Below are 12063 nucleotides of genomic sequence, written 5' to 3' on the forward strand. Positions count from 1 at the left end.
CTAGTTAAAGGAAAGATTATTGATCTGTTCCACAGAGAGCATCCCTGCATTCTCTGGTGCCACATCCTCAGTGGTGAGAGGGTCTTCAGGAAAATCCTGTTCACCATCAGTGTCTCTGCCCAGGGCACAGTGCTGTGGTGGCAGGCTGGGCAGGATGGGCTTCAGGAACTTGAACTCGCTGTTGCCCGAGACGGTTGTGAGGTTGGTAGCAATAGGGATGGGGCAGGGTCCCTGCAGAGGCTGCATCAGCCAGGCTCCCTGGCAAGTTGCTGGCAGCATAAAGCACATGCCCATCCTTCAGCTCCTTTCTCTTGCACGCTTTGCAAGTGATGAAGGTTGCCATGGATGCGAGGAAGACCAAGGAAATGATTAAATAGACTGTCAGAGAGTCTTCATCCTCCATGTCCGGGCTGCTGTGTGGTAGTCACACATCTGAGAAGTCATTGAGCAGAAGTGCACTCAGTGCCGCTGTGGCTGACAGCGGTGGTCGCCCGTTGTCTCGCACCAGGATGATGAGCTTCTGCTTCACAGTGTCTCTCTCCGTCACTGGCCTCCTCAGACGTACCTCCCCACTTCCGGCACCCACCACAAACAGACCGGGGTCAGTGGCCTTCAGCAGGTGGTACGAGAGCCACGAGTTCTGCCCAGAGTCGGCATCAACAGCCACCACTTTGGTGACCAGGTACCCCGCCTCAGCCGACATGGGCACCAGCTCGCTGGATGCTGGGCTGCTGTCCTGGGCTGGATGCAGCACCAGTGGTGCATTGTCATTCTCATCCACCACAATGAAGAGGACAGTGACATTGGTACTGAGGGGAGGAGACCCTGCATCAGAGGCAATCACCAACACCTCAACCTGCTTCAGCTGCTCATAGTCCAGAGGTCGCAGCACAAACACGTGCCCATTCTCAGAGTTCACAGAAATGCAGGAACAGGGAGGCTGCTCTGTGAGGCGAGCGGGTGCCAGGGAATAAGTCACCTTGGCGTTGGGGCCTATGTCAGCATCTGAGGCATACACGGTTCCAACCAGCATGGTGGGAATATTGTTCTCATGCACATACATGACGTATGATGACTGGTTGAAAACGGGTGCATTGTCGTTGACATCAGAGATGTCCACTGTGAAGGTCTGGGTGGTGGTGAGAGGAGGTGAACCCGCGTCTGCTGCTGTGACAGTGACAATGCTCCGTGCCATTTCTTCCCGGTCCAGTGTGGTCACAGTCACCAGCTCATAGTAATTCTTATAGGCTGGCCGCAGGGAGAATGACAGCTGGTCCTCAAGGGCACAGGTGACCTTCCCATTGGCTCCTGCATCATGGTCCCTGACAGAGAAGAAGGCAACCACTGTCCCAGGTGACACGTTTTCAGGGAGGGGGCTGCTGAAGGAACTCACCACCAGCTCTGGAGCATTGTCATTGACATCTACCACCTCCACCAACACTTTACAGAGAGCTGAGAGGCCCCCACCGTCTGTTGCCCGAACACTGAGCTCGTGTTTCTGTGCTGCCTCGAAGTCCAGAGGCTTTTTCAATTTAATTTCACCGGTCTTGGCATCAATCAGAAACGCTGATTCGCTTTGGTCCACCTCTTCACTGAACTGGTAGGAGATGTCCCCATTAGAACATGCATCCAGATCAGATGCCACGACACTAAGAACCACGGTGCCCTCAGGGGCATTTTCCAAAACGTGGCCAATGTAGCGTTCCTGCATGAAGACTGGAGCATTGTCATTTACATCCTGAACAACAATGCGGATCTGAGTTGTCCCGCTCCTCGGTGGAGAGCCCCCGTCCACAGCAATGAGACTGAAACTCATCTCTGCCTGCTCCTCCCTGTCTAGAGGCTTTTCCAAAACAAGTTCCACATATTTGTCCCCCCCAGCACGACTCCCAAAGGAGACACTAAAGTACTCGTTCCCGGGAGAGATGCTGTAACCCTGAATACTGTTGCTGCCAATATCCAGGTCCCGAGCCCCCGCCAGAGGAAACTGGGACTGTTAATGGTTTCGGGGATCCTAAGCGTGATCTGCTCGTCCGGGAAGCGGGGCGAGTGGTCGTTGACGTCCCGCACGGCCACCTCGATGCGGAAGAACTGCAGCGGGTCGGCCAGCAGCAGCTCCAAGGGCAGCGTGCAGGCGGGCGCCTGGGCGCACAGCTCCTCCCGGTCGAGCCTCTCGGCCACGACGAGGCGGCCGGTGGCGCGGTCCAAGCGCAAGCGCTGCCGGCCGTCCTCCGAGGCCAGGCGGGCGCGGCGAGCCGAGAGCTGCGCCGGGGCCAGCCCCGCGTCCTCGGCCACGTCGGCTACGAGCGAGCCGCTCGGCGCCTCCTCGGCTACGGAGTAGCGCAGGGGCTGGGAGCGAGCGTGCGGCAGCGAGAGGAGAGCAGAGAGACAAAGCACTTGCCTTGCGATCGCCATGGCGGGGCGGCGGGCGGGCTCCGGCGGGCGGCTCGGGCGCGCGGTCCTCGGCGGCGAGCGGCGCCCGGCAGCGGCGAGGGCGGCGGCGAGGGCGGCGGCGAGGGCGGGCGGGCTCCCTGGGGCCGAGTGCGGCTGGCGGCCCGGCAGCGGCTGGCCCGGGGCCCCGCTCGCCGTCGCTCGCCGCCGCCCGGCTGCGCTGCGCTGGGCAGGGCCGGGCCGGGCTCGGGCGCCTCCCCGCCCGCAGCCGCTCGGCGCCGCCTTGGCCGGGAGCTCCCCCCTGCGGGCCGCGGCGGGACTGCGCCTCCCGCCACCGCCACCGCCACCGCGCTTCCCTCTCGCCGAGACACACGCTCCGCGCTCCGCTCGCCGCACCCGGCGGCCTTGCAAGGGCTCCAGAGGGCTTTGTGCTCAGCGACCGGGCGGAGCTCCTGCCCCGGGGGGAGGAGGCGGCGCCGCAGGGCTGGGAGATAAAAGGCAGCGAAGCACACAGGGAGGTCACTTATTAGAGCCCCGGATACACAAACGCTAACGGTCCGGAGCTAACGGAGACAGCAGCGAAGCCCAGGGATCTAAGGACACGCAGCGATGGCACATTAAAGGCACCATTCAAGTGTCTCCAGCCAGAGCTTCAAGCACAAATTTTGTAAAGGTGAATGTTCCACGGGGGAAATTTGTTCTGGATTGATGTAAAGTAAAGGGTGTGGAGAGTGAAGGGTCCAGAGCGCAGCCAGGCAGTGCGAGATAACAGGCAGAGAAACAAGCAGGAATGTCAGCAATTAGAGCCTCAGATAGAAAATCGCCAACCAGCACGAGCTAACGGAGAAAACAGCAAAGCTCAGGGATCTACGGACGCTCACCTGCGGGCCGTTATAGGCACCATTCATTTGGCAATGAAAAGAGGTTCGAACAAAAGCTCTGTAAACTAGAAGGTGGCATAAACATTGCTTTGGCTGAACAGAAAGGTTCTCATGGGAAAGAGCAACTTTTTTTATGGAATCGACCGAGGTTGTTCCCCCCGATTCCAAACACAGAGATACCATACGAAAGCGTTTTGAGCAGCATCTCTCGGTCCTCTCCTTCCCACAGAATATCGTCCTCCACCCTTCTCTGCCTTCTGACAATGTCCTGCTTCCAAGTCGCTCTGATTTCCTCTGTATAAAATCTACTCCATATTTCAAGGACTGATTTCCGAAATCCTGCTCTTTTTGTGGCTATTTCCTCGGCGACGACAGTGACAAGTGACCTTCCACACACCACACACACACGGTGGAGTTCCAACGGGGTTTTTATTGGGTTCATTGACATCAGGCATTTGATTGTTACTTATTAATGAATGGAGAAGAAAACAGCAAGCTACTCTACGCCCTGTCTTCTACAGTGCCTCAAGCTGAGTGTAAAAGCCTGTTTCACTGTAAAAACAGAAACAACACTTTCAATTCTCTACTACCTTATACTCAACAAGCCGGAAATGTTATGTTGGGCTTTGCGTTATAAACAAAACCGGATACATTACTCTTTACATCCACGCTTTACATTTTGATGAACCATTGAACTCCTGGCCAAAAGCACGGAGAGTGAAAGTGTCAGCAGAGAATGGAGACACGATTCCAGAACGCTCTCAGAAGAAACATAAACACAGAAAAGGTGACGTAGGAAAAATCTATCTTGAAGATATGCTTCTACGTTTCAGTATTACCCTTAACATTGAGAAGTAATAATGTTCTCATTGTCGTGCACCGAGTCCCGGGGTAATCAACATGCAACACAGTCCTCGTCCTCCATCTATGTCACAATTACAGAACACTTAAATGAAGAAAACCATGCTGAAGAGGAGAATGGGTTTGCTCTCTCACAGAGAAGCCTTGTTCTTCCCTGGTCCTTTTTTTTCTGTGTTTTCCCTGGGAGGACGCTGGCCAGGGACGACAGACACGCTCGCCTTTCCCCTCGTTTACTGAGTGGGGAGCCAAGGGTTTGCATCAGAATTGCCACGGAGCTCCTTCCCCCTGTTTGCAGTGCAAGCTGCTTCCGCACGTCTGCGAGCCGTGTCTGCGGAGATGGGAGCTCTGTCCTGCAAGAACGGAGAGCGCGGGTTGTCATTTGGGCGTTGGAGGGAGGCAAAAGCGAGGGACTGAGAGGACCCGTCAGTCACTGCTGTACGGAGAACGCTACTGTTCTCTTTCCAGAGACAGAGGAGGTGGAAACAGGAGGTCGAGACGTTAGTCCCCTCTCTTCCTTAACCTCGATGGTTTTGAGAACCTGGTCGAGGTGCAGCTGCCGTCCTCCTTTGCGCTGATACACTTGATCTAAGAGAAACCCTCAGAACTGGATGCCCAAGACCCCAATAAGTCAGTACTTGGGGAGCAGCTGAGCCTTAACAGATCCTCCTGGGACGCCCCCACCAGCAGCTCTCAGACCCTCTCCGCCCTCTCCTCCCGACCCTGGGGCTCCTCCACCCACAGAGCCACAACACCGAGACTCCCCACGTGAGCGACACCCCGAGCCCCCCGCGCTGCTCCCTCCCCGCTCCCCGCCTCGCCCCGGCCCGGGCAGGTCCCTCACCTCTGCAGCCCGGTCGCCGTCGTCGCCGAGGTTGGCCGCCTCCGTGGAGCAGAGCGAGCTCCGCTGCTCGGCCGGGCCGGGGGGCAGCCCGGCGGGGAAGCAGGGCAGGAGGGGCCCGAGGAAGCGCAAGTCGCCGTCGAGGCTGCCGGCGGCGAAGCAGACGTCGTAGACGGAGCTGCGGGGCAGGGAGCCCGCGCTGCTCGGCGGGGCGGACTGCGGGAAGGCGGGCAAGCTCTCGGCCGCGCTGCGCCGGGCCCGCCGCACCTTGGCCGCCACGGCGGCCCCCGCCGTGGCCAGGAAGAGGGCGGACACGCAGGCCAGGCAGACGGTGAGGGAGAGGGTGAGCGGCCCCTCGGGCTCGGCGGCCGGCGCCTCCTCGGCGCCCCGCAGATGGGCGTCGGAGAAGCCGCCGACCAGGGCGATGCCGAGGGTGGCGGTGGCGGAGCGCGGCGGCCGCCCGCGGTCTCGCACCAGCACGACGAGCCTGTGCCGGGGCGCGTCCCGCTCCGCCACGGCCCGCGCCGTGCGCACCTCGCCGCTGTGCGGCCCCACGCGGAACAGCCCCGGCTCCGTCGCCTTCCACAGCTCGTACGACAGCCACGCGTTCTGCCCCGCGTCCGCGTCCACCGCCACCACCTTGGCCACCAGGTACCCCGCCTCGGCCGAGCGCGGCACCAGCTCGCCCGCCGCCGCGCCGCTGCTCTCGGCGGGCGGGTGCAGCACCACGGGCGCGTTGTCGTTCTCGTCGCGCACCACCACGCGCAGCACCGCCTGGGCGCTCAGCGGCGGCGAGCCGCCGTCGGCAGCGCGCACCGCCACCTCCAAGGCGCGCACCTGCTCGTAGTCCAGCGGCCGCAGCAGGAAAACGGCGCCGCTCTCGGCGTTCACCGACACCGCGGGCTGCTCCGCGCCCTCCTGCCGCACCAGCGCGTATCTCACGCGCCCGTTCGCTCCCGCGTCGGCGTCCGTGGCGCTCACGCTGCCGATGCGGACCATGGGGCCCTCGTTCTCCGACACCGACGCCGTGTAAACCGCCTGCGTGAACTCGGGCGCGTTGTCGTTCACGTCCGACACCTGCACCCGCAGGCTCGCCCGGGAGCTCAGCCGCCTCCTGCCCCGGTCCGCGGCTCTCACCGTCACGTTATACTCTGCCGCCCGCTCCCTGTCCAGCGCCGCCGTCGTCCTTAGCTCGTAGTACTCATCCCCGCCGCCCGTCAGCATGAAGGGCGAGTCCCCGTCGATGGAGCACTCCGTCCTGCCGTTGTCGCCGGAGTCGCGGTCCCGCACGCTCAACAGGGCCACCACGGTGCGGGGCGGCGCGTCCTCGGGAACGGAAGCCGACTGGGAGGTGAGCGTTATCTCCGGGGCGTTGTCGTTCACGTCCAGCACCTCCACCCGCACTTTGCAGTGCGCAGACAGGCTCCCGCCGTCGGTGGCTCTCACAACCAACTCGTGGCGTTCCGCTTCCTCGAAATCCACGGTTCCCGCCACCCGGATCTCCCCGGTGTCAGGGTTCAGCTGGAAGAGCTCCTGGGACCTCTCTGACGTTTGGATGAAGCTGTATCGCACTTTCCCGTTGGACCCTTCGTCGGCATCCGCGGCCGCGACTCTGACCACCAGCTGCCCCGGGGGGCTGTTCTCGGCCAGTTGCACCTCGTAGACCTCCCGACTGAACACAGGGGTGTTGTCATTGGCATCCAGCACCACGATCCGCACCTGAGCCGTTCCCGACCTTGGTGGGGAACCCCCATCGGCAGCAGTGAGGAGTAAATTCATTTGCGGCTGCACTTCCCGGTCCAGGTGCTGTTCTAAGACCAGCTCCAAGTATTTCACGTCATCCTTTCCTGTTCCGAAATCGAGGGAGAAATGCGAATTTGTCCCGAGACTGTAGTTCTGCAATCCATTGCTACCCACGTCCTTGTCCCTGGCGCTTTGCAGAGGGAAACGGGACCCAGGAGACGTCGTTTCCAGAATCTCTAAAACCACCTCCTTCTCCGGGAAGACGGGGGAGTTGTCGTTCACGTCAAGAACCTCCAACTCCCCTCGGATCAGCTCCAAGGGATTTTCAAAGACTATCTTAAAGAAGACGGTGCAGGTGTCTCTCCTCGGACACATCTCCTCTCGGTCCAGAGACTCCTTTGCCGTCAGCGCTCCCGTGTTTCGGTTGAGGTGGAAAAGCCGCTCGTTCCCCTCGGACACAACGCGCGCCTTGCGAGCCGCCAGCTGGCTCGGAGAAAGCCCCAGGTCCTCTGCAATATTGCCCACAAACGACTCCCTCTCCATCTCCTCCGCCAGGGAATAGCGGAGGGGTTCGGCCCCGCTCTGACACACGCAAACGCACACAAGCAACAAGATCACTCGCCTCTGCCGCTCTCCGTTCCGTCTCCCACTCGCTCGCACTCGCCACAGAAGCCATTCCCCGTCCTCCGTCGTTCCCAGCATCGTCCAGCGGCGTCCGAGGCGGATTTGGTCAGCAATCCCGGGCTGAGGGGCCTGAAAGCCCCCGAGCTCCCCGACTCCGTGTGCCGCCGCCCCTCCCGAGCGGCTCCCGCGGCTCTTTCTCTCCGCCGCTGCCTGCAAAGCCGGGGCGGGCACAGGAACCCGCCGGTTCGCGGCCAACACCCCCACCCAGCGTCGCGCGGGGGAATATTTCCTCTGCTGCTCAGCCGCGGCAGAGCCGCCAGCCCGGCCTTTGCTGCTGGAGGCTGCGCTCCCCGTGCCCACCGGAGCCAAAAGGCGCAGTGGGAACGCTCTCTCTTTGCTAGGAAGCAGCTCCCTCCCCGCAGACAGAGCACGGCTCTGGGCAGCACTGCCCGGCTCCTAAACGCCAGCTCCTCATCCGCAGCTCGGGGTTTTCCTCTGGGTCGGCAGTGCAAAATCCTCCACTTCCACGGGACACTTTGAGGTCTTTTTCCTCCTCTTCTCCGCTTGTTCATCAGCACAGGACCCTTAGCGAGTCGGGCGGGTCCGAGCCGCACCTCTATAGGATGTGAGAGCTGGTGCTAGAGGGGAAAGGTTCCCTAAAAAATGCTTCCCCACCACCTTCGCTCAGCACCACTCGAGAATGACGCTGCTGCTCTAGGAGATCAAACCCGAAGTCCTGCACTTGGGGAAGGATTCACGGACACAGTGATTAACATAAAATTCAAGGAATCAAAGAGGAGATGTCACAAATTAAACCCACAGTTACACAAGCATTAACTTTCAGAAGGGGAGGGAGAAGACATTGTCCTTGATCTGTGATGATCTGTGATGATTATAGGGAGAGTTCAAGAGTGGATCTTGGAGGAACTACCATGGGGAAACCGAGGGGAGATGGGAGAGCAAGTGGTCCATTATGTCTTTGCCAATCGTTTTCTTTTTGGGATGACCAAATTGGCCCCTGAGTATACCCTCTGCATATCACACCATAACCACAGAACAAAGACTCGGAGGTGATACTCGAAGAAGTATACAGAAGATCTGTGAATAGAAATCCTTGTATGTTGTATTTGGATGGCTAATAAATGTAGTAACTATATGATCTGTGTGTCTGAAATGGCTAGATGTATGATTGTGGAGTTCTTTGGGTCTGTACATTTTGGTGAGGGTTTTCCCAGCAGAAGGGCTGGAGCAACACACCATGTCCCTTAACAGAGGTGCCACTGGTAAAAGGTGAAGAAGATAAGGAGCTGGATCGACTGATACCCCAGGTGTTATCCCTCCAGAAGGGACTACACGAGAATGAGAGGAGTGGGTCATAATCAGAGCTCCCTCTCAGCTGGTCTGAGATTCTGCACGTATCTTGACATCATACGAACACTGCAGCATCTGCAAAAACTTCACTCACAGCAACTTTGTGGAAACATCTATAAAGACTTTATCTCTGAGATGCAGACAGTCCCTCTCAGACTCTTAGAGGATATTAGGATTGGTCTAGATTTAAGGTTATACTCTTGACTTAGAATTGCAACATCATCAGTAATGCACTAACTGTTTAAGTGCAGCCCTGAGTCCTAATATGTCTCCATCGGGATGTGACAACAAAGACTGTGGTTTCATAGTTCTCTACACTTAGACTCTATTTGCAAGCAATGTCACTGTGTCAAAAGTCAAGCAAGCAGAGAAGATGAGCTGAGCCCAATACGGAACTCCTCCTGGACTTCAAGGGGAAATAAATATTGTGTCAACCCTGGAAGCAAGGTCAAGCTTTCTAGAAAGATCGCAGAGTCAGTGCCCCACACCTGCTAGTGTTTCAGAGCAATTTGGAAAATGCCCTTCATAATATTCTTTGACATTTGATCTGCCCTGAAGTGCTCAGGCAGTTGGATTAAGATGATTCATGTAGAACCCTCCCAACTAAAGTAGTCCTTTCCATTCCATTCCATTCCATTCCATTCCATTCCATTCCATTCTACTCCACCTCAACACGGTACTGCTGGCATATTTCCAAGGAAATCCCAAGGACACAGCTCCCACACAGCCTTCTAAATGACCAAGGAAAGTCTAGTGTGCTTTACTGCTTTCACCTACAGAAGATGAGACACATGCTGGTCCAGCCGCTCTCACAGGAGAGGGGGCCCTAAGAGCAGTCTCTCAGACAAGTCCTACCCACCACATTGCTTCCTGAATGGCACCTCTGACGAGCACCTTGGGAAAGTTCAGCAGCCTGTTGAGGCCCTCCAATACAGGAGACAACATTTCCCCTCTCACATGGTAAAAAATATAATAAACCGTCTGATTAGGAACTGCATCAGACAGCCGGAGCTGTCAGAAGAGTTGGAAATTTCACTCCTCAACCTTACTGATTTGCAGGGCCATTACACACCCAACATCACTCTTTGAGGAGGGACCAGGTTCCCCTGACCTGGATCTAACTCAGCCCTGTCACAGCCAGAAACTCAGTGCTCAGAAAAGCCACAGAGGCCTGACAGCAAATCCCTGTTCCCACAACTTTCCTGAATGCTCTAACGAATGTGTCTCCAAACTGAAGAAACGCCCCTGCTCAACCTTAATTCAGCCAAGGGACAATAGAAGGAGAAAGGTTTTTGAAAAATATTCACAGAGCTTTCCCAGAATGAACATCCCCACAGACTACTGTCTCCAGACAAGGCATACACGTGTTCTCTTTATTTCACTTTTACACACAAAGCCGTCCCAGATTACAACAGTACAGTTCATAACTGCAGCCCAACACTGTGAGAGGGTTTCCAAATACTCTCTGCCAGTCAAACATTTTCTTACTATACATGGGGTTACAGTCCTTCTTAAGAGGAATTGGCAAGACAATGCTCAAACACAGTTCACAAAGTAGAAAGAGAAAGGGCCAAAGGGAGAAAGCAAATGCTCTATACACAAACCCAGAAAATCATAGTGGGACAGCTTTCCACTTACTACAAGAAGCCTCTCTACTCAGAACAACAATGACAAGAGGAAACTCAATGGCCTGTTTCCAACTTCATCTCCATGCTACCTTCAGACAAAATCCTTTGAAGCAATTCCTGGTGCTTCCTCACTCTCCACACAAAGACAACAAACATGTTTTCACAACTCTACACTTACAGCCAATGAACAGGCAACGCCACTGTGCCAAAAGCCAAGCAAGAGGGGCAGAAGTCCATCTGGGCCCTACAGGGAACTTGTGGAGCTCAAGTGGAGAAATAAATTCTATCATCTCTGGAAGCAAGATCAGGCTTTGCAGGAAAATTGCAGACCTGTGGCTTGTGTATGCAGGGAGAACACACCATAGGCCAAAGCTCAGTTATAGGCAAAACTGGCCAGTGCTGTGTCAGACACCAAGACAGACTTTTTCAATATGTTTATAGTATAGCCATCAAGAATGGCTTCAGGGCCATTGGGAGAATGATGGAGGGCTCTGGGGCACAAGTAGTATTCTGCTCCATCCCAATGCTAAATAGAGAGGAGGGGGAAGCCAGGATGAGGAATTTGATTAATACCTGGCTCCGAGCCTGGTGCGAGGAGAGGGGCTTTGGCTTTTTTGATCATGGGGGGGCTCACGCACCCCCAGGCTTTCTCGCTAAGGGCGGGGCACATGGGTCTCCTAGGGGGGCTAAAGCCCTTGCCAGAAACCTAGCCAAGCTCATAAATCGAGCTTTAAACTACATGTGAAGGGGGAGGGGGTTGAGCCCAGGCTAGACAGGAACGAGCCTGGATGTGGGGAATTGGTGATTGGGAGAGGGTGCGTGGGCGAGGACCACCAGTACCTCACCGCACAAAAAGTGGGGGAGAACACACCTCGGGGTGCTAAGGGAGATGCAGGCACGCTGGTGTTAACTACTCCAGTTACCAGGCAGTTGGGAACGAACCCTGTTCCCTCTAGGAGGGCTGAAAGCTCGGCAGCTCAGCTGAAGTGCATTTACACCAATGGGGAATAAGAAGGAAGAACTGGAAGCTGTCGTAGGGCAAGGGGCCTATGATGTCGTTGCCATCACGGAAACGTGGTGGGACGACTCATATAACTGGAGTATGGCTATGGTGGGGTATAAGCCTTTCAGGCAGGACAGGAAGGGTAGGAGAGGAGGTGGGGTAGCCCTCTTTGTAAGGGAGGACTTGGACATCACTGAGATGGATTGTGGCGATCAGGAGGTTGAGTGCCTGTGGGTCAAAATCAGAGGAGCCCACCAGAAGGTAGATTTTGTGATGGGAGTCTGTTACAGACCACCCAACCAAGGAGAAGCAGCTGATGAGCTCTTCTATGAACAGCTGCGGTCAATCTCTAGATCGATGCCTCTCGTTCTGGTGGGAGACTTCAATCTGCCTGATATCTGCTGGGTGTACAACACAGCAGAAAGGAAGCAGTCTAGGAGGTTCCTGGAGTGCGTGGGAGACAACTTCCTTGCACAGTTGGTGAATGAACCAACAAGGGAAGGTGCCCTCCTGGACCTCCTGTTGGTGAACAGAGAAGGCCTTGTAGGGGATGTGGCGGTAGGTGGACGCCTAGGACTAAGTGATCATGAGATGATGGGGTTTTCTGTTCTAGGTGAAGTGAAGAGGGTGGTTAGCAAGACGGTAACATTAAATTTCCAGAGGGCAGACTTTGATCTCTTCAGCAGGCTGGTTGGTGAAGTCTCATGGGAGACAGTACTCAAG

The 12063-nt window shown here is 56.5% G+C and overlaps 1 protein-coding gene across 1 annotated transcript; it reads right to left on the reverse strand.

Moving 5' to 3' along the window:
* On the reverse strand, window positions 1–9654 carry LOC138727002 (uncharacterized). The gene is given in 8 exon segments (XM_069869119.1): window positions 1–202; window positions 204–1989; window positions 1992–2692; window positions 2755–2875; window positions 4447–4483; window positions 4585–4718; window positions 4899–7750; window positions 9569–9654. Coding segments are annotated over 8 exon segments (5919 nt in total).
* Between the last annotated feature and the right edge of the window lie 2409 nt (window positions 9655–12063).

Source organism: Phaenicophaeus curvirostris, chromosome 15 (genome assembly GCF_032191515.1).
Source record: "Phaenicophaeus curvirostris isolate KB17595 chromosome 15, BPBGC_Pcur_1.0, whole genome shotgun sequence".
Lineage (NCBI taxonomy): Eukaryota > Metazoa > Chordata > Aves > Cuculiformes > Cuculidae > Phaenicophaeus > Phaenicophaeus curvirostris.